This window comes from Homarus americanus, unplaced genomic scaffold (genome assembly GCF_018991925.1).
Source record: "Homarus americanus isolate GMGI-L3 unplaced genomic scaffold, GMGI_Hamer_2.0 scaffold30535, whole genome shotgun sequence".
Classification (NCBI taxonomy): Eukaryota; Metazoa; Arthropoda; class Malacostraca; order Decapoda; family Nephropidae; genus Homarus; species Homarus americanus.
Window position 1 is genome coordinate 2561890 of NW_024732440.1, and position 12927 is coordinate 2574816.

Consider the following 12927-nt stretch of genomic DNA (forward strand, 5'->3'; position numbering starts at 1 on the left):
AATTAACGGTTTATTGAAAGAGCTTGGCAGCCGGAAGGCTGAAAATATACAGTTACATATTTGGGGAATGGGTTTCGAATTACAAATAATATACAAGTAACATAAGTGATACAAATAAGATATATAATAATTAGATGGGGAAAAGCTCAAACTACAGTTCATTTCAACATAGTGACAGTGCAAGGAATAGTGTTTACTGGGAGTGAATACACTGGTTTATTACAAGTTATTGATAATTTTTACAATGGTTGGGACTGGGCTGTTCTTATAGCGATCGGTTCGTGCACGTATGGGCTGGATGCGGTTGTGGTGTCGAACAGCAATTCTCGGGCTAGGGATCTCAGGTGGTAGTAGGGCCTGTGTCGAGGATGGTGTAGAAGCTTCTTCCCAAATTTGCAGATGAGGTCGTGGTGATGGTCAGTGAGAGTCGAAAGGGTCAGTGTGTTGAGCGCTTCTTGATATGTGGAGTAGGAAGGGGAGAGAATAATCTTGCATGCCCTCTTTTGCACTTTTTCTAGGTGTTTACGTTGTGTGGCATTTAGGGAGGAAGACCAGGTGGGGGAGGCATAGGTGAGCTTGGGAAGTATGAATGTTGTGTAAACACTGAGGAGCTCGGGTGCAGGAACTCCGAGGGACTTGAGTCGGCGGAGGAGGTGGAGACGGAAACTGGAGGATTTGACAACTTCACTGACGTGTGGTTTCCAATTTAGTTTGTTGTCTATGGTGACGCCGAGGAGCTTCGTGGAATCTACAACCTGGAGTGTGTTCGGACCTAGAGTAATGGAAGGAGGTGGGACAATGTCGGAGGAGAGGTTGATGTGCATAACCATGGTCTTGGTTTGGTTGATGGTGACATGGTTGTTGGTGGCCCAGTTTTGGAGACTGTTCAATAAATCCTGAAGGGCGGTATAGTTGGGAGCAGAATTGTTGACGCTGATCCCAATGGTGGAGTCGTCGACATATTTCCAGCGAGCAGGGGTTTCTCTTAGGGCATCATTGATGAGCATAAGGAAGCAGAGTGGTCCCATCTTGGTGCCTTGGGGGACGCCACAGGTGAGTGACTGAAAGGTGGAGACAGCCCCTCGGAAGCGTACAGCTTGGCGTCGGTCACTGAGGAAGTCTGTAAGCCATGGTATAAGACTTCTCCGAAGCCCGAGGTCAATAGCTTTGTTGATGATTATATTGTGGTCGACTAGGTCGAATGCTTTAGTGAAATCAATGAAGGCGACAGCTACAGACGTTTTTCGTTTCTCGAGATGGCGGTATATGTAATCGAGAAAGCTGACAAGACAGTGAGTGGTGGAGGAAGTTTTCATGTTGCCAAATTGCTGAGGGTCTACGACTCCTGCAATATCAGCATAAGCCCAGTCGAACACAAAACTTTCACAGATTAGGCTGGGTATTGGGGTGATTGCAATAGGTCGTAGCTGATTTAAGGATTGTGGGCTGGTTGACTTGGGCACTGGTGATACATAAGAGGTCTTCCAGTCAGCTGGGCATCTGGCTTGACTGAGAGAAGCATTGATGATGGAGCATAGGGGTTTAGCAAGCTCCGGGGAGAACTCCTTGAAGAGTTTCATTGGTAAGTCAATGGGGGTGGTAGAGCGTTTTAATTTTAGTTTGTCCAGGCGTTTTGCTACTTCAAATTCTTCTACTAAGTCAGTGGGAAGGGGGGCTGGTAGGTAAGCAGGGAGAGTGGTTGTGTCAAGCCGGGGGAGCGTCTGGCATATAGTAGCGAAATGGTTATTTGTTTGCTCAGCTGCGTCAACATTAGTGAGATGGCTAAGGAAGGGGAGGGGGTGTGTCTTATTGTTTAGTCCACAGAGTTCTTTAAGCTTACCATACCATTGACTGATGTTGGTCTGCTTCAGGTGTTGTAATTTGGTTGGGTAGTGGGACTTCTTTGCAGTGCGTATTTCGCGGATGACTCGGTTGCGAAGGGACCTGTAGTGGATGTGGTCATTGAGATGAAAGGCTCTGTCTCTCTGTTGCATAAGTCTTTTGATCCGAGGTGTGATCCAGGGCAAGTCAGCTGGGTGAGATCTGACGGACTTCTCGGGGAAGAAGTGGTGGTGAGCTTCCGTGGTGGTGTTGGTATAATTTATCCATTTGGTTTCCACGTCATCCACGCTAAGTACTTCAGTCCAGGGATGGTGAACTATCCACTGCCCGAAGAGGCGCACTGCAGAGTCAGTAATCGGCCTGTAGGTCTTGATGTAGGGTCTCTGTACTTGAGTGGGAGTGGCAGCTGGGGACCAGAGCACTGATAAGTGTGTGCTACACCCGATAGGAGGCATTGGTTGAGGTGGTTGGTACTGGTCCGCTAAGTCAGTTAAGATAAGGTCAAGGGTATTTTGACCGTGTGTGGGGAAGGTCACAACTTGTGATAGTGATAGCTGGTCCTGGATATCAGTGGTGTCAATTTCATTAAAATCCCCACATAATACTAACTTGGCACATGGGTACCTAACTCTGAGGTGGTCTGAGGTGGTAATGAGATGATTGATAAGAGTGTCTCTGGTGGGTGAGCGAGGCGGATGGTATGCCACACAGATTATGATGGAAGCAGTGTGGCGCGGGTGGGCTGGTGGCACAACACGTACCCATAATGCTTCCACATCTGCTGGGACTTGAACATCCAGGCGTGACGGGCGTAGGTCATCTTGACAGAAGAGGGCAACGCCCCCTCCGCGTCTATGTGAACGAAGGTGATGAAAGAGTTGATATCCCTCAATATGACACGTTTCAGGCACAATTTGCCAAGCCTCACATATGGCAACGACGCTCGCGGCGGCTGACCTGACTGTAGTTGCCAGCTCGTCGAACTTGTTAGCTAGGGAAGTGACGTTGGATAGCAGTAGAGACGGGAGATCATACCATATCCGTGGAACTTCAGTGTAGTGGTATGGTCTGTCAGGGGTGGGTTTCTCCGGTTTCCTAGTGGAGGTTACGGTTCTAATGGGCTTATGTGTATGACGGCCTTGTCTACGGCTACGCGCGTGGAATATGTTCAGTGACTTGAGTCGCGCGATAACACTGCCATCAGGATAACCGTTCCCACGTTTTAGATGGTACAGAGTGCGTCGGGAGTAAGTGATTGGTGGCCATCTGTTGATATCTGTTGTGGGCGGACGGAAGTGTTTGTCACTGACGGCACTTTGAGGGCCACTGACACTGGTAGACAGCTGTTAATATTTGTCAGTCGTAAAGACCGTGGGTCTTTGTCTTTGTCTTTGTGTGTGTGTGTGTGTTGCGTCATCACGAGGTAAAGTGGTTCAGGAGACGTCAAAATAAACCAATTCTCGACTGTTGAGGTCCTCAGGGCCCCTCTTCCCGTCCTCAGGCATTGTTCTAACCTGGAGTGCTGTGTGGGCAGGAGCGAGTGGGTGGGTGGTGGGTGAGTGTGGGAAGGATGGGTGGGTTCGTGGGGCGAGTGGGTGGTGAGTGGATGGGATACCCTTGATGTTGTCCTGGCAGCTTACATCACGTCACATCTCCGCCACTACTGGGTCAATGGTCGTCTAGGAACACCCCCCATCCCACCCCTCCAACTCCACTCCACCCCTCCACCCCTCCACCCTTTCCACCCCTTCACGTTCTCACTGTTCGTCCTATGAAAAAAAATCACATATTACATATCGTCGCTGAGTCCACACACCTGGTTGTAAATAAATTCAAGGTGATAAAATACGACAGGATCCCAGACCGACTTTGTCATCGTGATGCAAAATAAACACCTGAAGATTAGACACCTCAGCATATTTCAACTGAAGATTAACCACCCTAACTCTACTGGAAAAGATAAGCTTATATTATTTTAGCTTTGGTTAGGTTAGGTTAGGTTAGGTTAGGTTAGGTTAGGTTAGGTTAGGTTAGGTTAGGTTAGGTTAGGTTAGGTTAGGTTAGGTTAGGTTAGGTTAGGTTAGGTTAGGTTAGGTTAGGTAAGAATTAGGGTGGTAATCTTCAGGTGATTCAAAGAAATAACAACGAATTTGCAGGAAACTCTTTAAGGAGAAGAGACAACTTGCAGTCAGTGGCCCAATTAGCAAGAGCCGTCATTAATCACCTGACCCATGACCTAAGGAGCCATTACGAGGGTGCCACCAGCTGTGGTCCCTCAGTCTGTGTTGATGTATAATATAATGGTCTGTTTGTTAGAGTCTGCTGATACTTCGGCAAATTGAATGGGCTCACCTGAAGATTGAACACCCTAGCTTGGTTTACCTGAGGATTGACCACCCTAACACTAACCTAACCCCCCCCCCCCTCCTCAGGTAGCTTTAGGATAATTAATCATCAGGTGTAATAAGTTAAGGGAGAGGGGGAGCTTATCTTCACGTGTACCTACGTAAGAATATCCGGTGATCACACGTGGTATAGGTTAGGTTAGGTTAGGTTAGGTTAGGTTAGGTTAGGTTAGATTTGGTTAGGTTAGGTTAGAGTTGGTTAGGTTAGGTTAGAGTTGGTTAGAGTTGGTTAGGTTAGGTTAGATTTGGTTAGGTTAGGTAAGGTTATATATTGTGAGGGTCAAGAAGGTCAAGGTCACAGATAGTAAATATATTCCCACCCTAAGATGAGCCGTCACCTTGCTCAAGTGCAGTGTTGTTGTTAGTGTTATATGCCTTGGGTTAAATGGTGTAGAACTCATGACAATTATCGTGGCGTCGTCGAGGCATAAATAACTAAGGTCTTTTAAGGGCATATTTGAGGTTAGAGAGGCATTAGTCACCATTAAATAGTTAAATTCGAGATATACATATAGGTAGATATGCCCAAAAGATTCATGATTAGTGTTTTTTTAAGACTTAATTCCTCGTTAGATGTGATAATGAGATCGTGTAGTTTAGGCCACATCAAGACTTCTCACAGATATGAAGATAAAATGGCGTCGATAGTCCATTGAGACTCTACCGTTATTATGAGATCAAATTTATAGATGTGAAGATCCATGTAACACTAAAAATCTACAACACAAGTATAATGACGACTAAATAGCGCTGAGACTCTACACAAGTTGATGGTGTTCTCTCGGTCTCCAGTTTATTGGGTGGGGGAGGGTGGGGGGGGGTAATAACAGTGAATGTGGGAATCTTTAGGAGTATGTGGACTGTGGACCCCCCAGTGACCCAGAAATACCCCTGTGCACTCTGCCAAGGACGCGGCAATATATATTCTCCTGTCGCCCTAAAGTTGCCAAATGTCACCACGCAAGAATCTACACCAATTATCCTACCTGGGGGTACGAGTAACACAAGAAAATTCATTAATAAACGTAATTGGCAACTTTTCATATACGCTTCTCTGATTGGCTGTCGTGTTTTCGGTCACATTATTATTTTGTTTTTCTTGCGTACTTTTCCTAAACGATAAAAGTAAAAGAAAATGTACGAATTTTTTATTGTGTTGCACTGACTATTTTATCTGGTTCTGTTCTTGTCTTATATCCTCCTTTTGTACACACACACACACACACACACACACACACACACACACATGTAGAAATATACGCTTGGACAGACAGATAGATAGACAGACAGACAGACAGACAGACAGACAGACAGACAGATAGATAAATAGATAGATAGAAATGATACATACATACATACATACATACATACATACATACATACATACATACATGCATACATACATACATACAGACCTACATACATACTTTCTCACTCAACTCGGCAACCAGGCATCCTTCGTTAGCCTCTCAGCATTAATCCTAGAGGCAGATTACTACACACAGGGGAGGGAGGGTACAATACACACTCCTTGATCACCCAATAACTGCCCAGGCCTCTTGTAATAGGTTGTTAGAGGTCAGTAATGGCCAAACTTACCCCAGCCACCATCAATGCAAATGGTCACTGATGAGTAAAGTTTGGACGTTCTCACCCGTGTTGGTAGGTGGTCAGTCCTAAGGGTACCCATGGCTGTTTTATTCTGAATACGGTGATGGAAGTTAGTACACACACACACACACACACACACACACACACACACACACACACACACACATACACGAGGGTCGCGTACCATGAGACTGGAATGTCAACAGAGGAGAACAAACAGCCTAGACATTGGCCAATCTGGTGTTCCGGCTGCAGGTGTTGTCGTGACTGCTGCAGGTGCTGTTGCAGACTAATGCAGGTGTTGTCGACTAATGCAGGTGTTGTCGTGCCTGCTGCAGACTGCTGCAGGTGTTGTCGTGCCGGCTGCAAGGTCATGCCGACTGCAGGTGTTGTCGTGCCTGCTGCAGGTGTTGTCGTGCCGGCTGCAGGTGTTGTCGTGACTGCTGCAGGTGTTGTCGTGATTGCTGCAGGTATTGTCGTGCCTGCTGCAGGTGTTGTCGTGACTAATGCAGGTATTGTCGTGCCTGCTGCAGGTGTTGTCGTGCCGGCTGCAGGTGTTGTCGTGACTGCTGCAGGTGTTGTCGTGCCGGCTGCAGGTGTTGTCGACTGCTGCAGGTATTGTCGTGCCGGCTGCAGGTGTTGTGCCGACTGTAGATGATTTGCCGGTTACAGGTACTGTCGTGCCGGCTGAGGGTGTTGTCGTGCCGGCTGCAGATGTTGTGTCGGCTGCAGATGATGTGCCGGTTACAGGTACTGTCGTGCCGGCTGAAGGTGTTGTCGTGCCGGCTGCATATCTCGTCTTGCCGGCTGCCGATTTTATAGGGCTCCAAACATGGGTTCTTTAGGGATCCAGACAGGGTTCTCTAGGGGTTCCGGCAGCCTGATGGAGGATGACAAGGGGGCGCCACATGAAGTGTGGTCGTCTATTCACAGCTGAAGACGTTCCATTTTGTCCTTCACGGCATCACGACTACGGGTAAGCCTGCCTGCTCCTATCCGCGTGCCAGCTGCTTGTTTGATCTCGTTAGCATGCTTGTAAATTCTAACCACTGTAGTAGCAGCCATACCAAGATCTTTCCCAATCTTGGTAGGGTCATCACCGCGTTCATGACACTTAATTCCAGCTTTGTCTCAAGAGTCACAACCCTTCGTGGTCTCTTCGGTGTTGCACGGGTAGCCGACGATTGAGTAGAACGCTTGGATATCATAACGAAAGGTATAGCGAAAGAATGGCACGAATACACACGGATGGAGAGAGATCACTTCACACTTACACACAGAGAATGGCGGATGGAGGGATGCGGGCTTGTGGGAGATGCTTGAGGGGAGAGGGGTGGGGTTATGTTCAGTGAGTGAGAATAGATCTCTTCTCATCTCTTGATAATTAATGCAAAAATAACAGTTGTCATCATCAACAACTAGGGTGTTCTCTGTCAACAGGAATAGAGGGTCTTATATCCACCTAACACACACTATAACCGGTAATAAAGTATACTGTATCACCGGATATAACATTGATAGTGACAGTAACGTTTATTTATCCGGAGCAGGAGGGACAATGTTTCTCGTCAATAGCTACCGGATGTTGTATTAACAGTAATGCCGTTTTTGCTGGTATTAACGGTAATAACGCTTCTCACCACGAGCCGTACGCCACTGCATCAATGGTATTAACGGTCATAACGGCTCTCATCAATGGCTGAAAAACGGTGTAGTTGTAACGATAACAAGATTATAATGATCGCAACGGTTCTTCGTTAATACCTACAGGGCGCGATGTATACCTGTAGAACTAATTGTGTGTGCGTGTGTGTGTGTAAGTTGATGTTGTGTACGGTAATTTGAACGTTTTAGGTATTAGATGTAACTGGTGTATTTTGGTTATGAGTTTTGGGACATCCTGTATAAGTGTACAGGGGGTATATCCCTTAAGAGAGTCATGTGAGCGTTAAAGTTACTGCAAGTTACTGAAGCTTATAGATGTATATAAAATGGCGCTTTTTTTTTTTTTTTAGAAATAACCTGTGAATTTAATATGTTTTTTGTATAATCTGAAAGAACATATTTATTTGAGAGGAAGATCTGCAAATGCCAGGTAACATTGATAGTTTAGAAATTCGTGATAAGGTTTTCGAATTAAAATTATGATTAAGAACGTGAACAAGAGGGCAGGCAAAGTGATATTAGGTTCCTGTCCCCTCTGAGATACAGACACTAAAGTATATAAGCATATGTACGTAGATAGGAATTATATGATAAAGATAAAACATTTTTCGTGTCTTTTATGAATATTTTGATTTTATAGGCTACACTGAGGTCAGGGATGCGGTGGCTGAGTGAATGTTGTGCTTTCTTCCTTTTTTGGTGCTGTCTGGTTCGTGCCTGGGGCTTATGACATTAGTTCCGGAAGTGAAGGTAGACTACAGTGCCTTGTTCACTTTAGTATTCAGTGTACTGTATCCACGTTATCCTCAAGGGGCAGTCAGGCCTGTGGGGTCTACTTTCAGCTCAGGTTAAGTTAATCTGAATAAATTATCTAAGGTCATTTTTGGTTAGTTTGAGCTTCAATGACATTATAGAGATGTCATTAGTTTACAGACTATTCGGGATGCGAGTGATGTACTTATTGCTGTACAGTACAAGTATTATACGCATAAATACTTCACCTCCTTGTGTATCCGTTTACAGGGTTACCAAGCCTTTCTAAATAGAATTTTGTTTCCTGTGTTGGCAATGAGTAATACGTGTAATTTGTGGTGTTGAATGTTATTTACTTAAGAACAAAATTGAAGAAGGGCTGCGTGACTAATTCTTGTGATTATCAAGTATTACTAAGTACGGATTTATACTTGTAAAGTGGATAACTCTACTGTGTGTGTGTGTGTGTGTGTGTGTGTGTGTGTGTGTGTGTGTGTGTGTGTGTGTGAGATAGGGGGATTGAGGAGTGTGGATAAAGTATGCAACGAGCGTGTGTGTGTGTGGGGGTGGGGGGGTGGTAGACAAGAGGCGCCAACAGTCGAGAGTGTGTGGCTCGCCTGGTAGACACTGTGGCTCCAGGGAGGCAGACTTTTGACGCTTATGTAGAGTGTAAGACTATGATTTATATTATGAGACTATAAATATACATTACGAAGAAAAAAAACCGTAATAAAGTTATAAAATATACTTATAAATTATAAATAAAGACTAATTTGAGACTAATTCTGCAAACATACTCTGGTATATACATCGGAGTCTTATAAAGTGTACTTTACCAGGCTAGAGGATAATTAGTAAGAGAAATAACAAGGGGAAGTATATAGTGACTGGCCAGCCTCTACCACTGGCGGAATTCCATTAACTGATGGCTGGCGTGTGCTGGACGAGTGCGGGTAATTGTCTAGTGTAAGTGACGTCTGCCTCTCTCTCTCTCTCTTTCATTTTCGTCTGCTTTTTCTCTCTTTCTCTCATTTCATTTTGTTCTTCCCCCATCCGTTTCTCATTCTATTTTGCTCCCTCTCATTTTCTTCTACTCTCTCTCTCTCTCTCTCTCTCTCTCTCTCTCTCTCTCTCTCTCTCTCTCTCTCTCTCTCTCTCTCTCTCTCTCTCTCTCTCTCTCTCTCTCTCTCTCTCTCTCTCTCTCTCTCTCTCTCTCTCTCTCTCTCTCTCTCTCTCTCTCTCTCTCTCTCTCTCTCTCCTCTTCCCTCTCAATCGTCCATCTCTTCCCCTTTACCTCCCACAGTCCTCCACCTCTTTCTCTTCCTCCCAGCCAGAAGTAGGTCTTCCCAGCCGTCACTCTCCAGCTTCACTCACCTGACTGAACCTCTCACAACCAAAATAATATAGGAGTTTTTCCCCCTTATTCATGCTCTTGGCAGTTGTCAGCTTGCTCTAACACAAATCCTCGATGTTGTTGTGGTCTGGGAGGACAACAGGGAAACTTCTACCATTGATTGTAAGTTACGATACATAGAGAAAGTTTTATGTAAGAAGTGTGGTTTAATGAAAGAGGGAAACCTAATATATATTTGGGTTTATGATACGGGAAATCCTGTGTAGAAATCTGGTTTTGTGACACGAGGAATCCTTATAAAAATATGACTTTGTTACAAGAAATCATTTTAGTAATCTGGCTTTATGACACTGGGAATCGTTTTAGAATTGGACTTAGGTTAGAATGACCCCACTTGAGATGTGGACTTAGGACTTTGAATGCCCTAGAACTCGGGAATTAGAGACACGTTAAGTCCTTGTATCTTTCATTTACGACACATAAAGAAAACATCTCGAGTGACGTGGGTGGAACAAGGTGATGGAAAACTCCCTATGCACCAACGATAAGTAATAGTATATGTTGTTCCTATACGTTTATTGTAAGCAGAATAAGGTACATCATTATATGGTTGACAATTGCCACTGCGCAATGACTTTTTTATCACCCTGTATAATAATTATACTATTGGGTGCTTTTAGCAGCAAGAAATTAAAACAAATCACGAATGAATTAGTGTGCGTATGTGCGTGTGTGTGTGTGTGTGTGTGTATGTGCGTGTGTGCGTATGTGCGTGTGTGTGTGTGTGTGTGTGTATGTGCGTGTGTGTGTGTGTGTGTGTGTGTGTGTGTGTGTGTGTGTGTGTGTGTGTGTGTGTGTGTGTGTGTGTGTGTGTTATTGAGGGAAGGCCATTTGAGAATCTTACAAAACCCGGGAAACAGGAGATTGACAGATATTAAAACATTGTTGGACTTTCCTTTAGCTCCTGATGTCCTTCACTGCAGTTCTTCTATTAGGTTAGGTTAGGTCTTGTCTCGTCTCGTCTCGTCTCGTCTCGTCTCGTCCCAGCGCCTCTGTGAGATGAGAAGAGTACAGCACTTCGCCAATTAACTTATCATGGAAACAAAACCACTGGAAGGATTACCATCAGTTTTGAACATTTGCTCTCTCTCTCTCTCTCTCTCTCTCTCTCTCTCTCTCTCTCTCTCTCTCTCTCTCTCTCTCTCTCTCTCTCTCTCTCCGCTGAATAACTGTATAATATACGCAAAACCCCCTTCACTAGTGCGTTTACAAGGACTCGTCATATAAACATTCCACAAATCATTACATTGAGATATTTGTTTTAACATTGTTTTACTTTGATTCCATATTATGTTTACTATTGCAAGTTTTCTTCTGTAGAATGTAAACAAACACAGGACTGCCACATTACACAAAACCTTACGAACACCTGTAAACGCACTAGTGAAGGGGAACTGTACCTTTTTGCTGTGTTTCCAATGTTAATATTTTCAGCCTCGTTACTTAATATTTTAACGATGACAATGACGACACGTGTTATGTATCCTCTTGTGTATATATGATCAGGTTCATAACTGTATTTACTGTATTTAGGTTCATACTGTACTGCAAGCATTTCTGAGACTAATATGTTAATTCAAAATAATGGTACAGAAAACATAGGAGTGATATGCAGACACATATAAACGGTACAGAACTATTACACAGTGATACATAAACATACAATAGTGGTACAGGAATATATAAGGCCGGTACAGGAATATATAAGGCTGGTACAGGAATATATAAGGCCGGTACAGGAATATATAAGGCTGGTACAGGAATATATAAGGCCGGTACAGGAATATATAATATATAAGGCTGGTACAGGAATATATAAGGCCGGTACAGGAATATATAAGGCCGGTACAGGAATATATAAGGGAGGTACAGGAATATGTAAGGCCGGTACAGGAATATGTAAGGCCGGTACAGGAATATATAAGGCCGGTACAGGAATATATAAGGGAGGTACAGGAATATGTAAGGCCGGTACAGGAATATATAAGGCCGGTACAGGAATATATAAGGCCGGTACAGGAATATATAAGGGAGGTACAGGAATATGTAAGGCCGGTACAGGAATATGTAAGGCCGGTACAGGAATATGTAAAGCCGGTAAAAAAATATATAACGCCGGTACAGTGATATATTCTGAAGGTATCCTAAGGGTCTTGGTGTAGTACTGACTGCTGTAGAACTAGTGATCAACAGGTCAATACTATACATCTCGATGGTTACCTTTTTTGGTGACATGTGAATCGGTGTCTGTCTGTCTGTGTCTGTCTATCTGTCTGTTGTCTTTTTATATAGATATGTTTCTGTGTCTATTTCTCTTACCATGTGTGTGTGTGTGTGGGGGGGGGGGGTGCTTATATCATCACCCCCACGTCCCAATGCCCCCTCCTCCTCCCCCCACCCCACTTGACTCTCCTAATTGTCCTTGATCTTTCGGGCGAGAGGAAAACAGAATCACCTCAATCGAGACCTAAAAATACTCCCACTTTATTCCCTGGGTGTCACTTCTACCAGCTCAGCCAAAAACCCACACTGTTCCGGGCTCTAACACATGAGACTCATTTCCCGCTGAATACGAGTGTTGAGAGAGAAAGAGAGAGAGAGAGAGAGAGAGAAAGAGAGAACCTAAGAGTCTGGGAGGAGGGGGGGAGAGAAGGGGAGCGTTTAGGAGAGATGGGAGTAAGGGGAGTAGAGAGGGTGAATGGAGGAGGGAGTGAGAGAATGGAGGAGGGGTTTTGGTGAGAGGTGTGATAGAGTGGAGGGAGGGAGGGAGGGTATGTGGGAAAGGATGAGAGGGAGGGATGGTATGTGGGAGAGGATGGGTTGGAGAGAGAGCCTAGCATGAAAGAGATAAATCTCTGAGGAGTGTTTGGGAAAATGTGAAAAAATTACCGGTGTGAAAGCGTGGCAAAGAGGAGAGGAGACCGTGGGAAAGTAGAGGAGACCGTGGGAAAGTGGAGGGAGACCGTGGGAAAGTGTGAGCGACCGTGGGAAAAATAGAGAGACCGTGGGAAAATAGAGGAGACCGTGGGAAATAAGAGACCGTGGGGAAAGTGTAGAGACCGTGGGGAAAGTGGAGGCGACCGTGGGAAAAATAGGGGACAAATGGGAAAATAGAGACCGTGGGAAAATGAGGAGACCGTGGGAAAATGGGGAGACCGAGGGAAGTGGAGGACAAATGGAAGAAGTTGAGAGACCGTGGAAAATAGAGACCGTGGGAGAATAGAGGAGACCGTGGAA

General features: G+C 44.9%; 1 protein-coding gene across 1 annotated transcript in view; it reads left to right on the plus strand.

Moving 5' to 3' along the window:
• The first annotated feature begins 12817 nt into the window (after positions 1-12817).
• Positions 12818-12927, plus strand: part of LOC121868648 (membrane-associated guanylate kinase, WW and PDZ domain-containing protein 1-like) — a 96757-nt gene continuing 96647 nt past the window's right edge. The window contains exon 1 of the mRNA XM_042369483.1: positions 12818-12901. Within this exon, the coding sequence (XP_042225417.1) occupies positions 12818-12901 (84 nt within the window). The remainder of the gene's footprint in view (positions 12902-12927) is intronic.